This window comes from Cynocephalus volans, chromosome 12 (genome assembly GCF_027409185.1).
Source record: "Cynocephalus volans isolate mCynVol1 chromosome 12, mCynVol1.pri, whole genome shotgun sequence".
NCBI classification, from domain to species: domain Eukaryota; kingdom Metazoa; phylum Chordata; class Mammalia; order Dermoptera; family Cynocephalidae; genus Cynocephalus; species Cynocephalus volans.
Window position 1 is genome coordinate 27,642,386 of NC_084471.1, and position 17,314 is coordinate 27,659,699.

At 34.6% G+C, this 17,314-nt stretch overlaps 1 protein-coding gene across 2 annotated transcripts in view; it reads left to right on the forward strand.

The window, feature by feature from the left end:
* The window catches only part of NTN4 (netrin 4), a 94,599-nt gene that overhangs the window by 44,908 nt on the left and 32,377 nt on the right, over positions 1–17,314 (forward strand). For both annotated transcript variants that reach the window (XM_063075405.1, XM_063075406.1), the window contains exons 4-5: positions 11,473–11,599; positions 13,721–13,909. In XM_063075405.1, the coding sequence (XP_062931475.1) occupies positions 11,473–11,599; positions 13,721–13,909 (316 nt within the window). The remainder of the gene's footprint in view (positions 1–11,472; positions 11,600–13,720; positions 13,910–17,314) is intronic.

The following is a 17,314-nucleotide window of genomic DNA, read 5'->3' on the forward strand; positions in this document are numbered from 1 at the left end:
GAAAGAAGCCAGACACAAAAGCCCACAAATATTATTCCTTTTATATGGAATTTTCAGAATAGGCAAATCCGTAAAGACAAAATAGGTTTGTGGTTGCCAGGTTCTGGTACTCAGGAGGAAATGGTGAGTGACTGTTAAATGGGCATGAGGTTTATTTTTCAAGTGATGAAAATGCTGTGGAATTAGACAGTGGTAATGATTGTACAACATTTTGAATATAATGAAAACCACTGAATCTCACAGTACATAGTTAAAATGATGAATTTTATGTTATGTGAATGTTATCTCAAGGAAAAAATCAATTGCTTAAAAAAAAGGCTGGTTATATAGGAATTTTACAGAATGAAAATATTTCTTTTCATGTTCCAGTTATTAAACTGTTTTAAAAAGCATTAGCTTTCTGATGGATGGCTATTGAAGAAAATCAATTCTTTAAATACTGTGGGTGTTGTTTCTGGCCATATACAGATGATCATAGATTTCTTGATGGCTCTGTATTATAGTAGAGTTGCCAAACAAGCATAACTTTTTAATAAATCAGTATTTCCACCTTAATCTTTCATATGAGCATACTCAGTAACGAATACTGTTTTACAAGATACTCAATACTATGTTTGACAAGATTCAGCTAGAAACAAGCAATTTTTTGATCTGAAAAGAAGCATCTGAATGAATTAATTCAATTACAAAATCTATGGAAGAAAACAAGCCCTAGCAATTGGCTTCTTGTACTACAACCAGGAGCTAATTTTTCTTAAACAAGTCAACTTTTGTAACACCCTATGCACTGTATAGAATACTAAGTGACAAACAGAGCTGTCAAGAAAGAAGGAAAACAGTGGGAAATGTGGACTAGAATGAATTTAAGAAAAAAAAAAAAACTTTGTAAGAGAATGCAAAGTAGTCTGACAAGGAATTTTTCTTTAAAATAAACAGAGGCTATGTGAACCCATTGAGTAAGTGAATGTCAGTGGGGTGAAAAGTACTTAATAATTGCCATAGCATTTCTAATAGAATTTACCTGGTCCCCAACTAATTATAAAAAAGACTGAACAAAACCCTACAAAACCTTCCTTCGTTCTCATGTCAAACACTGCTTGACAGATAAGTTGCTTACAAAATGAGTTCTTGTTTTTGCCTTCACTCAGTTTCCCAGGTTCTTGCCTAATAGTTGTCTCAAGAGTTTTAACAACATATTAGAAGTTATATATTGTTAATTCCACTTTTGCTTTTTCTTTCTAAAATTATTTAAATCAAATAAGTACTAGGAACTTGAAATTGGAATGATCCCCTTTTCCCTCATAGAGATTGTACTATAAGAAGTTATTTTAGGTGTTTGTGGGAGGGGAAAAAATCCTCCTAACGACATCACTGTTCTAAAATGGAGCTTCTAATATTTTAGGAGTCTCTTGGGAGGTCTGTTCCCTGTTCTGCCATTGATTTGCTTTGTGACCTTAGAAAAGTTTAAGAATAAAAAGACAAGTACAAAGTAAAATTATGAGAATAAGACTTAATTGAGATCAAATGAAAAGCAGAGATGGGGTGGGTCAAATGGCTGTGTAGCAATTGTCTTAGTGACTGAACATAGTGAACAGATAGCAATCTGGCTTAAAAGAAATTTCAAATTATTTAGCTGTGTACTGAGACAGTTTCATTACAGTGTTATAGGAAATTCTCAAAATCTACCTACGGACAAGAACTGCAGTAAAAATCCAGTGATATTTGTCGGTCCTCTTTTGCTCTGTATTTGCAGCTGAAGAAACTATGGCTGTTCTAGAAGAGAAAAGGAGCCAATTTGATATTCTAAAGCAATGAAGTCTTAGATATGCTGAAATAAATGTCTGAAAATCATAATGCCTTACTTTATTGTCATTACATACATGCAGATCTGAAACCAAATTATGCACATAAACACTAGCTCAATTCACTTATAGGATCTAGTCAAATAAATATATCTTTTGGACAGATCATTTTTAATAGCCCAGTAGTCAGAAATAATTTTTAAAACCCAATGGAAACAAAGAACAAATAAGAAATAGTTCTATGCAATGAAGTAATGGTAGGAAAAAAAATCTCGTAAGTTGGTAATAGTCTGATCTTATCTAAATGTAATCTTCATAAGCCTCCTGGGCATTACAATTTTTAGTCCAATGTTATTTGCATTTTAATGGCAGCAATATTTATTACAGTCCCCAGAGGGAAGATAAAGTGCCTGATGATACTGAAAAGAGGAAGCTAGTAGAATTAATCTTGTGAAAATATAAGACATTCAAAACCCACTTAAAACATGTTGATATTTCATTTTTAGAAATAAATCCTCAAATATACTTGATTAAAAAAAAAAAAACTTTATGTAATGTACAGGGGAAGAAATGGCAGTACTAAAGGAAAAATTTTTAAAAGGGAAAGTCCTGAACATATGTCGAAGATGTATTTAACTCATTAATTAATGAGGGACGAGTAGAACATTACAACCAATTCAAAGGAAAATTCAAAGAACCACACATGTATAAGCAAATAAAGAATGCTGAAATGTATTTACAAAGAGATGAAAAATAGGTTGATATGAAGGGCAATGATCAATTGAATTCTACCAGACACAACTTATTTGAATTTCTGTGGACAAGAATTATTTGCATTATTATTAATTTTCTACAACTTACAGAGTTGTAAAATAGCTTAATGATAATAAAAGGCAGAGATAACTTAGAAGGATGTGCTAGACAGGACTCTTAGTAATTTTTTGGGGGGGGGGGATTTCAGAGTCTTTTCACAATTTTTCCCAATAGCAGAAATATGATTTGTTAATTAGAGAAGTATTAAAAAAAAGGTAATTCTAGTAGTGAGGTTTCCGAAAAGATGCTACATTTGAACCTCTGAAGTTCATAGTTAATAAATAAAAGTAGTCCCTATCTCTGGCCTCATGAAAAGAGAGATTTGTTTTAAGAAATCATTATTCTGAAGAGTAAGAAAGAATCCTACCTAAAATTACTCAAGAATCCCAAATTTAAACTGCATTGCTCACTTGCAAAAAATACTATTGAGCCAATAGTACATTTTAAAACAATGGGAATACTTTAAAACCTTCTTTCACTTGGCTTTTTAAGTGTTATTTTATTAACAATATTTTTAAACTCAAAAATGTTTTGCAATTAATTAAAAGGCCCAAGTTATGCTATTCTCTACCCTGGAGCAGTTTCTGCCTTTCTTTCTGCAGATGGGTAAGTTTGAGGGGTTTGTTTTTGCTTTGTTTTCTTTTGTTTTGTTTTTGGCTAATCATCCAATTTTTACAAAAGGGATCTATGCTGTATGGTGAAAGATAAACCAGAAAACTTGATTTTAGTTCTTAGTTCTAGCTTTAATACTACAAAACGAAGTTCTGCTGAATCACAACTTTAAGCAATCTAGAATCAACACCTACAATTTGGAGTACACAAATGTGGTAGCATTTGGAAATTGCGTGTATGCACACTCATTTCTGAATACCGCTAAAGTTCCTGATTTCTTATGGTAAATAGTATGCACAGTGGCATAGATAAACTTTCACTTAAATTAAAGCTTTGGGGCATACAAAATTTTGTGCATGAAAAAATAGAAATAAGCCAGCAACCTCAACATAAAAATTTACCTGAATCTTTAGGTTATGCACAATGTTCCTACTTATTATTCTTTATAACCTAAACTAAAACTCACAAAAAGTCATCATACTACATGATATTACTATCCCTACCAGATAATATCTAATAGGGATAGTAAATAACATAAAGGAGGTGCTTTCCACTAAGAGCAAATCTTTAATTATAGAGTTCATTTACATTCCTGTTGTCATCTTTGTAAATTCATTCAAAGGAATTTCTGATAAGGACTTGTTAAGGTTTGCAGTGGCCTGGAAATTCCCCCAGGAGGCGTCAGAATTTTTAACATGCAGATACATTGAAACAATGAGGATCTAAAAGTATTCTCTACTCCTACTTGCTCTGAACTTATTCATGACAGGAGTGGGAAATTGGGGCCAATCTTTTTGTATTCACCTATTTTCAAAGCTGCTCAACTTCTCAAGAAGAATAGGAGTAATAATCCATTCAAGAACAGAGTACCCATGCAATGGCTCACTGCGAGTCCAAAGCAGCCTTTGCCCTGAAGAGCTCTTAAAGGACAAATTGGTTTGGGACACACCAATTTTATTTAGGTATCATCACCCCGAGGAGACTTGGCCAAAGTTGATCCCTCATAATCCTACTCCCCTGGGTTTTATAATAGCATAGTTAGGAATTAAGATGAGGACTCTGGAGTCAGACTGCTACAGTTCAAATAGATTTACCACTTATTGGCTTTGTGACCTTGGCAAGTTACTTAAACCTTCTGGGCCTTAGTTTCCTCATTTGTGAAACTGGGCAATAATAATTATCTTACAGGGTTTTTGTGTGAATCAAATGAGTTGATATTTATACAATGCCTAGAACAGTGCCTTATATACAGTAAGTGCTACTCAAAGTTAGTTACTATTACTAATGTTGTTCCTATTTATCATCATCTCCATGACTGACCCACATTCTTTGGGCTTACAGTAGATCTCCCAGAGATGATCACTACATGTTAGAACATAGTTACCAACATGCCTTGCCCAAGTATGAGACTATACTTCTCATGGGAAGCACTATAGACAAAGCTGAATGTGACAAACAATTGAAAGTATCTCCTTCCCACTTCAAATGCATAATCAGCACTCTGCTTTCCTGGCAGTTTTTAAAATGGGACTTAGCTCAATAACTTAAGTTCTTAATGTTCCATTTATATATAAAGGCTGAGTGGAAAAAAACACATATTTACTGAAAAACTATTATATGCCAGTTACTGGGGATTCAAAGAAGTTTAAGATACTGTTTCTTCCCTGCAAGGGCTTTCAGTATAGTGGAGAGAGGCAGATAAATATGATTCCCATACGGTGTGTTAAATACAGTTTTCTTATGAACTTTGCATTGGATCCATTCATGCCTTTTTTTTCCCCAGGTCTGGCAGTCAGAGCAGGGTCTTGGCTAATTAGTGAAATTGGCACAGTTTGTCTTTAGTTCCTTCCCTCTCCCCTTAAGACATCCCTTTCACTCCCCCAGGAAGTCCCTTTCTCCTCGAAGCAACTCTGAGTCCAGTTCTAGGATTAAGAACAGATGGTTTTAATCCCTGCTGATATATATTTTTGCTAATAATTTAAGGATTTGCCGCTCCTGAGGGTAAGTGCATTTTTGTAAAGAGCTCCTGAACCTAAAACACCATTCTAGAGCTAAAAGAAACGAATTTATACAGGAAGAATTTCAGACTATAGGCTAGCTGGGAGTACTGGCCAATTTTCATTCTTTAACATAATTGATTTTGTCCCGTACCTATACCTATCTTTATTGTATTGCCCATGCTTTCTTTTAAGAACTGTTTTCTCTAGTGTTCAAGTATAGAGCAAAGAAAAAATGGTAGAGCTTTTCATTTTTGCTTGCATTCTTGCTATATGTATTATTGGGAAAGGATTTGGAACACTCAGCCTTCAACCTATTTTGCCCCATTCTGATAGTATATTTCAAGCCCTCTTTTTCACCAGACTCAATCATTATGCTTCATGTTCACCATAGAACTCTTACTTCTTCTGTTAAATTAAAACATACAAACCTTTAATGGGAAAAAAAGGCATATTTTATTTGTTAATAAAAAGACATGTTTTCATCACAATGCTTTCTATTCAGAGATTGTGTTGTAGCACTATTGTGCATGTGTTTGTCCTGCATAAGAGGAGCAGGTCCTAATAGGCTAGGCTGTTATTAGAATTTATCTCTTTTAATGTATAAAAAGTTCATTCTTTTAGAAGTTAATCCTTTTCTCTAAAAGGGACACACTATCTCTTTAGAAATTAATTGCTCTTAAATTGCTGTACTTTCTAAATCATTTGTCATAGCTAAATAGAGGTCCATGAATTGCTACAGCTGCCTTTAAGTGGACATTTTTCTTTGGTTCATAGAATAAGACCTGCCTGTATCCTCTTTTTACAAACATTTTTTAACGTACCAACGACAATATGAAAGAATATTCATTTTCCATTGGAATTCAAAGTTGCATGGTAATGAATGAAAATAAAATCATGTATATATAAACAGTAATGGCACAACAGCACAAGGAAATTATTCAGTTCATAATTTTCAGGAATTTCTGAACACTTAGCTGTAAAACAACTCTTTTTTTCACTAATTCTCATTATAATTTTTAGTAGGACATGAACGAGAGAGTCAAGTTACAGCTGTTCCCTTCCTTGTTGGAGAGCAATTGGGAAGCAAATTTTATCAGACATTCCTAAAAGAATTGGTTAATGTGAGTCTTCCAAAGCATTATCCAGATTGATTTTCTGCTTTTGTAATTCCATTATGGTGAATGTCTGTGGTAAGCATCACTAGATGATAAAGTATACTTTTATTTGGGAGGAAATGCAGTAGAGAAGAAAGAAAACAGAAGGAGAGAAATGAAAAAGAATAAAATTTATTTTAGCTTAAGTGTAACCAATACAGACTAAGAGAACCCTAAAAGTTATCTAAGCCAATCTTGCACCTAATATTTAAGTATTCTACAACATCTTGAAAAGTGATTGTCCATCTTATATGCTTGACATTGTCAATGACCAAATTCCCACAACATCCTGCCATGTCCAATTTCCTGAACCACCTGATTGCTGACTACTGAAAGCCTTCTGCCCTAAAAGAAACAACAAAAAGCAACTTTTCTAGGCAAGACCTGTATATCCTCCAATGATTATTTACTTTAATTTAACATAAGATATCTTATATTAGATTCTTATATCTATAGCCTCACATATGAAAAAATGGCATTTTCCGTTGCATGTCTATTCAGCTTTAATATATAATATTTGTCACAAAAGTGCACAGCTCTTAATGAACATGATGTTCTACTAATTCCTTGAATTACTGGTTCAAAGTTTGTGTGAGTCCCTTCCTGTAAGATAAATATGTTAAAAATGACTGGCAAGTAGGTTAATATTAATAGCACATAAAATCAATTAGATATGAGTATGAAAACTTTCGACATCAACAGAGAAAAGTATTCTTTGCATAACAGGGGTTTATGAAACTGATAAAATATCCAAAACTCTATATACTTCTTGGGTAATTAGGAGTTGCAGTTTTGTTGTTAATGTAAATTTCTCATTTTCCAAGTAGGCAGTCAGACACCACTCTTCCTCAACTTAACTTTAAGTACGTAATCCCACTTTCCTGCTCTTTATCTAGTTCATGTTTGTGTACCAAACAAGAGCCATATTTAACTTGTTACTAAAGTTTCCTTTTTCTGTTTTTTTTTTTTTCAATGAAGACCTAGTTTTACTTGCACATTTTTCACAAGCATCAAATAGTGGGTGATCTTTCAAGCTTGAACAGAAACAGTTGTATCGCTGAGAAAGGATTTCTTGTTTCAAATTGTTTAGGTAATAATTTACAGATATTTTTGGTAATTCTCAAAAATGACAGCTCCTCGAATTTTTCTGTGTGCAGAAAAATTTGCTGGGATAGCATCTTTCAGACCCTGGGAGGTTCATCCCAAACGTTGGCATGTGGGAACAAGGGAATGCTCTGAAATCCTTACTCTAGAGGGAATTGACTTGTCTAACATTATCTTGTGATACATGTGAATGTTTGATGAGGTTACCCTAAATGTCTGTGGCCTCCTGAGGCCTGGAATTTGTGGGTCAGGACAAACCTATGAGTTGAGTGAAATTACATATAAACCTTGGGTATTCCAAAACCAAACCTGATAAACTGATGACAGTTGAGTTCCTCTAGAGAAAACTAAGAATACTTTGCAGCATCTATCTTTATGCAGTACTTAATAAATGGTTGCTAAAAAGTAGGAAGGATGCAAAAAGGCAGTGATAAAAATTAACAACCTTTTAAAATTCTGAATATTATCAGAAAATATATGTGAGTGCCACTGGCTATCAAAAGGCATAAGCTGGAACAACAACAACAAAAAAAAACATGGAAAAGAAACAGTGAAAGGGGAAGGGGAAGAAAGAACGTAACAGGCAAGATAGAAAGGTGGTAGAAAGAAAATTTAAAAGAAGGTATATATAATATACCTGTCAATCATTTTCTTACTCAGAAATCTTCAATGGATCTGCATTGCCTACAGGATAAATTTCAGGCTCCTTAACTGATGTTTAGGATCTGGATTGAACCTACCTGTCCAATAAATACCTCTGTATTCCAGATTGTTCCTTAAATATTCCTTTGAGGTTCTTATCTTCTTGTCTTTGCTCCTTAAGGAAAATCCTGTGTACCCTTTAAGACACAGCATCTAGGAGTACACTTAGAAGTTTTATACAGGGGCTGGGAAGTTAGCTCACTTGGGAGAGCATGGTGCTGGTGACACGAAGGCCAAGGGTTCAGATCCCCATACCGGCCAGCTGCTCCGCCCCCAAAAAAGTGTTATACAGACAGCACTTACTGATCTTGTTCTCTACCATATTTACTTTATACTTCTTAACATTTTCTGTAATGACCCCTCAGATAGTACTCCATATAATCTCCTTAACAACAGTGATAGAATAGGGATGGTTTATTCTAGAACTCTGACACTAATCCTATCTGATTATTTTTATGTGTTTTTATATGTATGTTTTGCTTGGGTTTTGTTTTTGGTATGTTGTGGGATTTAGACAATTACAAAACAGCTTTTCCTACTTATCCCCATTGTGCAACTTCTGTCAGCAACATAAGTATGCCTTCACTTTGGTAAACTTTTCAACCTTGAAAGATTTTTCCTTCACATTCATTTTTTCCAAAAACTCCATTTTGTTTGAAATTAGCATCTAGTACTGCAAATAAAACAAAGAATCATTAGCTTTTACTGAGAGACTTTATAGAAACTTACTACATATAAGTTGTTTGATTAAAAAGAGTTTCTATTTTTTCATGATGACAGGGAATGCTAAGTAAAATGGATTTAATAAAAGCAGTAGTACTGAAGCATTTCTACTTCATATGCTTTATATATAAGGATGCATAGGAAAAATCAGATATCCAGGAACTAGGATAAAAAGACCTCACTCTTGTACAGCAATAAGAAATTGCCTTCCTACACTTCTCTAAATTTAAGTACAGGTTTGTCTTTAGAGCTTGCCTGAATGTGTGAATAGGAGATATGTAGTGAACCTTTGGAACTTCATGGGACTTCTGTATATAACAGTTCAGTTCATATCAGAGGTAGTCATGAAGGGAAGCCCAAGATGACAGATTATTATAACTCAGCTAGTCTTGGGCATTCCAAGACCAAAACCAATAAATTGAATCTATAATATTAGTTGAGTTTCTATAAAGAAAATTAGCAAAAATTTTTGCAACATCATCTTTATTCCAAGGAGCCAATATCACCCTCATTTTAAAAATCTATATTCTCACTAATTCCTGAGAATTAAAACGACTGCTGTAATTTTCATTAAGCATGAAAACCTTACATTGCAATACACTGAAATGAAATTTAGCAAGATGGCCACCAAAATTGTTATTTATGAAATTTTCCAGATTATAACTCTCAGGCATCATGTGGTTCATTCACAAGCAGCCTACAGCCTTCTAAACTATGTATGTAATTCCCATACTTGAACATTATGTGAGCATAAGGCCCACAGCAATCATAAAACACACTTGGATAATGCTTATGGCATTTCCAGAGTGCCTCCACCAGAGGAACTAGAAATACATAAGCTAGGAAAGTATTAAAAGAAAGGAGGTCATGGGTGAGATGACACAACTCACCCGAGTGTTATCTTACATCAAACGCTAATATATCAGTGCATTGGTGTGGCTCTTTCCAGGCTTGTTGCACTTTACTTTAGGGACTCATTTTGATATGGCCACTCTAAGTACATGTCATCTTTAGTAGTTCCTTATTTGTTGCAATCAAAATATTTTAGATGCATTAAAATAAACTTTGCTCACAGATTCTTCTTACACCTTGGTTCACTGTTTCCTCTTTCTGGCATGTTTCTTCCCTTCTCTCTATTAAAATGCTACCTATCTGTCAAGAGTCAGTTCAAATCCCAGCCCCTCTCATAAAGCCCTCTGCAACTGCCAACCTATGGTGATGTCTGCATATTCTGAATTCCAACATCATTTTGCTTCTTAGGCATTTGTTTGTCTTGTTTATCTGGGGTTTTTTTTTCTATGTAAGTCTTTTTTCTCCAGCTACACTATGCCTTCCTTGAAGATAAAAATTATGTTTTGTAATGCTTTGTATACCAAACATGGCTTAGCATAGTGATTCTCCCTTGTAGAAATTCATTAAATATTTGTTGACTAGTTGGTATACTTTGTTACCTTTATGCTTTGTTACCTTTAACACTGTTTCTCAAGAAAAAAAAAACTCATAGATCCACATTTATGAACCCCATTGTGAGCTACTTTGCAAACCTTTCATTTGTACAATCACATCATGTATCAATAAATGCATCTTGGTACTGGAATTCATGGCAATTCTGTTATTAGGAGATAGTTCAGATGATTCAAAATATTAACTTTTGGAAGATATTAGTGAAATGATACAAAAAATATTAAAATTATCAGAACTCCAAGAATTCTACTGAAGTAGTCCTCTCTGAGAAATACTATTTTAATAAACCCTCAACTACTATGAACTGTGGAGTCAAAAGAAAATGAACAGTCATTATGACAAAATGTATTCAAAGCCTTAACAATATACATATTCTAGAAAACACTTCCAAAGGAAGTAAAGATATTCACAAATACTTACATACAAGGATATTTATTATAGCTTTGCCTATAATATTTAAAAATATTTAAAAGCCTAACTAACAATAAAATACAAGGGTACTTCAAAAAGTTCATGGAAAAGTAGAATTGAAAGATAATATGAATCTTTCCATGAACTTCTTTGAAGTACACTCATAAGTAATTGGTCAAATAAATTGTACATCATACAAGGGAGCCATTAAAATGTGCATTATACAAGAATATTCAATGAAATGGAGAGATGTTCTCAATGTATTGTGTGAAAAATAGTTTTAAATATAATTGTATTTTTAAAGTACTGGAAATATATGTTCCAAATATTGAAATTAATGTCTCTTTGTGATGAGATTACAGAATTCTAAATTTTCTACAATGAAGATGTATTGCTATTGTGTAAAGAATGAAAAAGTTTTAAACTATTAACATTTTACTTAAATGCTTAGCCAGTACCTCAGAATTACTCATTATGGTCATATATACTACAGTCAAGAAAATATATTACTCAATCTTTTTATCTGATTACAAGACCAACTAAAGAAAGGATCTCTCTTCTTGATTGCTAGCTTATTCAGAAAAGTGAATGAACATCTTATGGCTAAAGCCAACCAATGAGACAAGATTGCGGGAAGCATGTTCTTCCCTAGTACCATTTGTGCTCACAGCTTTTACTTGTTTGTAGGTCCACGGAAAGTGTATGTGTAAGCACAACACAGCCGGCCGCCACTGCCAGCACTGTGCACCATTATACAATGACCGGCCCTGGGAGGCAGCTGATGGCAGAACAGGGTCTCCTAAAGAGTGCAGAAGTAAGTAACAAACCCACAATACTCGAAAGCCTTCTTTGTAAACTTACCTGTGGACAGACTCCTTGTCTCTAGAAACAGAATATAAAGTAGTGGATGATAGACACTATAACCTATGCAAACGTAGTCCATGTCACCACCCACTATGACTTCCCACCATCGGAAACAGTTACTGTTTACAAAGTTGCCAATATGACTGTTTTGCCAATAATATGTTGCCTATTTTCTTGGACACTTTGTGGGACCTAAGCACCCTCCTTGAGAATTTAACACAATAAAAACATGAATAGACACAAGAGCAATTGAGGATTATGGTGTACGATTATTCTTACAGCTGAGATATTGACTTATAAACATGAAAATAGTATCTTGAATTCAGTTCTCAAAACAACCCAGTAAAAAAAAAGGTGGTGTTAATTCCATTTTAGAGATCAGGAAACTGAAGCTCAGTAAGATTACGTGACTGCCAAAGCCAGTAAATGATAGAGTCAGAGCTTGATTCCAAGTTTTCAGACTCCAAATTACATTTTTTCCTTAAGGCCAATTAATGCCCTTTTTTTTCACATATGCTACTTGAAATGATGAATCGGATTTGAAATTTAAGCCACTAAATCAAGAATAAGATTGCATTAGCAGGACTAACTTCGGGGTTGAGGTTGGAGATTAGATAGGAGGCTAATAAATAAGGGCACATGAACCATTTTTTCTTTCTAATTTAAATGTTTAGAGAAATGCACATGCCCATAACAATGTTTACGCTAACAAACCTCTATTTTACAGGGATTTAAAGGCAAGTACTGGGGGTAAAGTTGTGAGAAGTCTCTTCTCATACATAATTTGGAATCATAACTGATTTATTTTTGTTTCTAGGAAATGTAAAGGATTTCCTCTAAGCATAAATCTTAAATTATCTTATAATATACTTTTTAAAGATATAAATCTGGACAAAATATCATAACACATCAAGGAAACAACAAAAAACAATAGCACAAACATTTTCAAATACAGTTGACCTCCACAAAAAAGTCTGGATTCTTATTGTGAATCACTCAAGAGAATCTAAAGAATTTCTCCTAAATTCCTAGAGTGCCATTCTGGCCCTTACCACAGAAACCAACTGCATATCTAAATACATATAGAACAGATGTCACTTGATGCTACTGACTGATAATCTTAGAAATGCCCTTGAGAAATTGTTACATAAGAAACACTGCAGGCCTCTTCTATGAGAAAATTGAGACTTCTAAAGGAGACTGCTTTATACTCACCAGTATGACGACAGTTGAGTAATAGTACTTCATGAAAGATAAATAAATATACTTGCTAAGTTACTAAGCACTATGCACCAGAAGTTTCCTTACGGGCTCATTAGTGAGCATGAGTTCAGACCTGTATCTGCAACATGAATTGTCATTTTAAAATAATGCCTAACAATCTCAGCTTTTCTTAGCAAGGTCAGGAGACTCACAGTGATGACCCTTGGGAAGTAGCAGGAATGGAAATGATGAGGTGTTACCATCAAAGAGGAAAAAAAAAAAACTGGTGGTCCTTCCAATAGTCTTTCCAAAATAAAAGTCAACTCCAGCTGGTAAGATAACTATGATATCTCTGCCTACCTAGACCATTCTACACTTTGTTGACTTTCATGCATACCTTAAAACTTTTTTTTTTTTTGACTGGTATGGGGATCACAACCCTCGGCACAGTGTTGTCCGCACCACACTCACCCAGTGAGCACACTGGCCATCCCTATTTAGGATCTGAACCCGCAGCCTCGGCGCTACCAGTGCCTCACTCTCCCGAGGGAGCCATGGGGCTGGCTGAAAACTTATTTTTTTAAATTAACAGTCTATAACAAAAACTTGGAAGGGAACACAAGAAACTAAAAAAAAAAGGTAGTAACCTGTTTAAGGCAAAGGGAAACAGGGCAAATGGGGATGGAGAACCTAAAGTTCTCAACGTATACCTTTTTATATTGTTTTGATTCTTTAACTGTACACTATTTAAAAAACTAAAAATAAAATAAAAATTATTGGCTTATCCTATTTTTAAATACCTCAAAATTAGAGAACCTAACCCTTTATTTTCAATTATTTGAGTTCCTCTCATGATTATTTTTTCCAGCCTGCAAGTGCAATGGGCATGCTGAGACCTGCCACTTCGACTCTACTGTGTGGGAGGCATCAGGGAATCGTAGTGGTGGTGTCTGCAACGACTGTCAGCACAACACGGAAGGTCAGCATTGCCAGAGGTGTAAGCCAGGCTTCTACCGGGACCTCCGGAGACCCTTCTCAGCTCCAGATGCTTGCAAATGTAAGTGAACTCACAGTTCCTAGAAAAGAAGGATGACTTGTACAAAAGAGATGAATATTTCCATCTTCATTTTTTTTTTTTTTTTTTAACCAGTAAGGGGATTGCAACCCTTGGCCTGGTGTTGCCCGCACCACGCTCAGCCAGTGAGCGCACGGCCACCCCCATATAGGATCCAAACCCGCGGCCTCGGCGCCACCAGCGCCGCACTCTCCCAAGTGAGCCATGGGGCCGGCCCTCCATCTTCATTTTACTGGCTCAAGAGAGAAGTTATGAAATTCTTAGATAATACACTCACAGACATCAGTTAATTTCTTCATAAAAGTAATCTCCTTTCTTACACCCCATGAAGGAAAAATATTGTTTCCTGTAGCACCACGTTTTGGGAAACAAAGAGACTAATAAAGGAGAAAAAGAATGATGAAGTTGTCTTAAGACTGCATATATGAGTATACTGTAGACAATAAATGGATTCAAATTGATGAAAGAGAGTGGTTACCCACATCTGGGTCATTGTACCTTTCACCTCTACAGTAGACCTCAACACCTGAAAAACCACAGGTTTTGGTTTCATTATGAATGGACTTTGGTCAACACCATTCTAATGTATCCCCACTATCATAACTAATTTAGAACATAACAATAATTTCATGCTCTTCCCCAAAATACTAAACTCTTATAGAATGGGTTCTGCTGTTTGTTGACATAACTCCCACAAGAGGTTTATTTGAAAAAAGAATAAAATTTTAAAAGACACCCAATTCATGTGGTACTATCTGAATATGAAGGGTGCATGCAGAACTTAAGTAAACATCAAATACAGATAAATAGCTCATCCAACTATATCAGTATTTACATGTCTATCAGCTTGGCTTATCAGACTACAGAAACCACTCAAGACTATTAATCGAGATTGATGGTCATGCCCTTCCTTTTCCCACCAAGGACTCCATGTTCCAGCTCAAAAACAGTGACAGGAAGAAAACAATAAAATGGGAAATAATCATTTAAAACCTTGTGATTTTATGTGTTTTTTTAAAAGGAAAATCTATATTGCTTTTAAAAATGCATGTTTTTAACATCAGGAGAAGATATATACATGAAGTTTGAATGCACTTGCTTATTAACAAGATTTCTCTCTTAAATAGTGAAAGATAAGAGTATGACACAGCCACTTTCAGGATCAAGCCCAAAATTTGAATTTGCCTCACAATATTTCTCTGAGAATTCTATTTTACTCCTGCTCTTTGTTTGTCCTCAGGCTTTCATTTTAATAGATTTCAAACAGGTCTAGATTAGATGCCTTCATTGCCACTTAATGGCTGCATGACCCTGTGCCAGCTATTGAAGCTCTTTGGACTTCAGTTTCTTCACATGTAAAATTTCTCCCTGTGGTGTTGTAATGAGAACTATATAAGATAAAGTGTTTGGCATATTGCCTGTCAGACAGTAAGCCCTCAAGAAATAAAAATTAGTATTTTAATAACTGTTGTCTTTTAAGTCAGAAGGTGGGAAATAATACTATTGGGTTTCTACTCTTTATTAATTAAAAATACCTGTGTCAAAGGTATTTTTATTTATACTCTTTATTAATTAAAAATACCTGTGTCAAAATACCTGTGTCAAATTATTATAATTTCCTTTTACCTATAAAGTTGAGATTTATAGCTAATATCCAAATATCAGAAAACCAAAGGCACCAAAGCCAATTTGATGAAAACTCCATCAAGACCACATTAAGACATTATTTAAAAACAAACCAACCAACCAAAAAAAAAAAAAAAAAATCCCTGAAACATAATAAGGTAATTTGCCTGGATGAGTTCCTCAACCACTTAAGTTCTCATGGGATTCACCTACATCTGGGCACTGAAAGACTTGAAGCTAGAAACTACTACTACTAAGTCATATTGCCAATTACTCTTAGTTAACAAATACTTGCTCATTACTTAAAGCACCAAGTAAGGAAATTATGAAAATAACTGATACCAATTTAGCTCTTTTAGCATAATCTGTAGGTAGTGGATGGGTTAGTAGGGAAGATCTATATTTCCTTCTTTCCTTCTCTTGACAGCCCCTGATACACTGGGTAGGCAATCCAAGGAAGGCATATCTCCATTCACTTTATAACTATTCAAAGATACGTTTGTGGCAAAGATGCCTGTGTCCACTTCCCCAGGTTAGGTTACCTTATGGCACCTTCTTCAGAATATTACTCTGGTTCTTCTCTTTCCTTTTCTGAGCCTGCAGTATATCCCAGCACTTATCAGCACATCCAATTCTTCTATCTACCTAAATATTCTCCATAATATATTGATTGGCAATATATTTGACAACATTTTCACTATTATTTAGTAATGTTTTCATATCATTAACTCTGTCCTTAGCAGATTTATCCCTATGTCACCTCTTCAGTTATTAACTGTTAATAAAGCTATGACAATTAAGTTAATGTACTTAACATTTATTAAGTACCTATAATTTACCAGATTTCATGCTGACAGAATATTGCTATAGCTAGAAGTTTTCTCCCCATTATTTCCCACTTTACTTTTATGAGGAAGGCAGTATTAAGAAAACAAGTCGATATTTTTAAAAATTTAAGCTATCTCAGTGTGTGGTTCCATCAGCAACATGTACAGTGTTATTATATTTATTCTACTGTGCTTACCAAGGCAGAAAAGTAACCTGCTACTCAGTGTGTGGTCCACAGACCAGCCACATTGGCATCATTTGGTTGCTGATTAGAAATGCAGAACCTCTGGTCCCACCCCAGACTTACTGAATCAAATATATACTTTAACAAATTCCCAGGTGATTGAATCATATTAAATGTTGAGAGTGCTGTCTTTACAATAGCCAAGAGTTGGAACCAGCCCAAATGCCCATCATCAGATGAGTGGATACGGAAAATGTGGTACATCTACACAATGGAATACTACTCAGCTATAAAAACGAATGAAATACTGCCATTTGCAACAACATGGATGGACCTTGAGAGAATTATATTAAGTGAAACAAGTCAGGCACAGAAAGAGAAATACCACATGTTCTCACTTATTGGTGGGAGCTAAAAATTAATATATAAATTCACACACACACACACACACACAAACGGGGGGGGGAAGAAGATATAACAACCACAATTATTTGAAGTTGATACGACAAGCAAACAGAAAGGACATTGTTGGGGGGGAGGGGGGGAGGGAGAAGGGAGGGAGGTTTTGGTGATCAGCTACAATGTATATCGACAAAATAAAATTTACAAAAATAAAATAAAATAAAATAAAATAAAATAAAAAAATAAAAATAAAAAACAAAACAAAAAAATTGAAGATTTAAGTAGAAAACTAAAAAGAAAAGTCAAAAAATAAATCATGAATGTAAGTAACACACAAAAAAAAATAA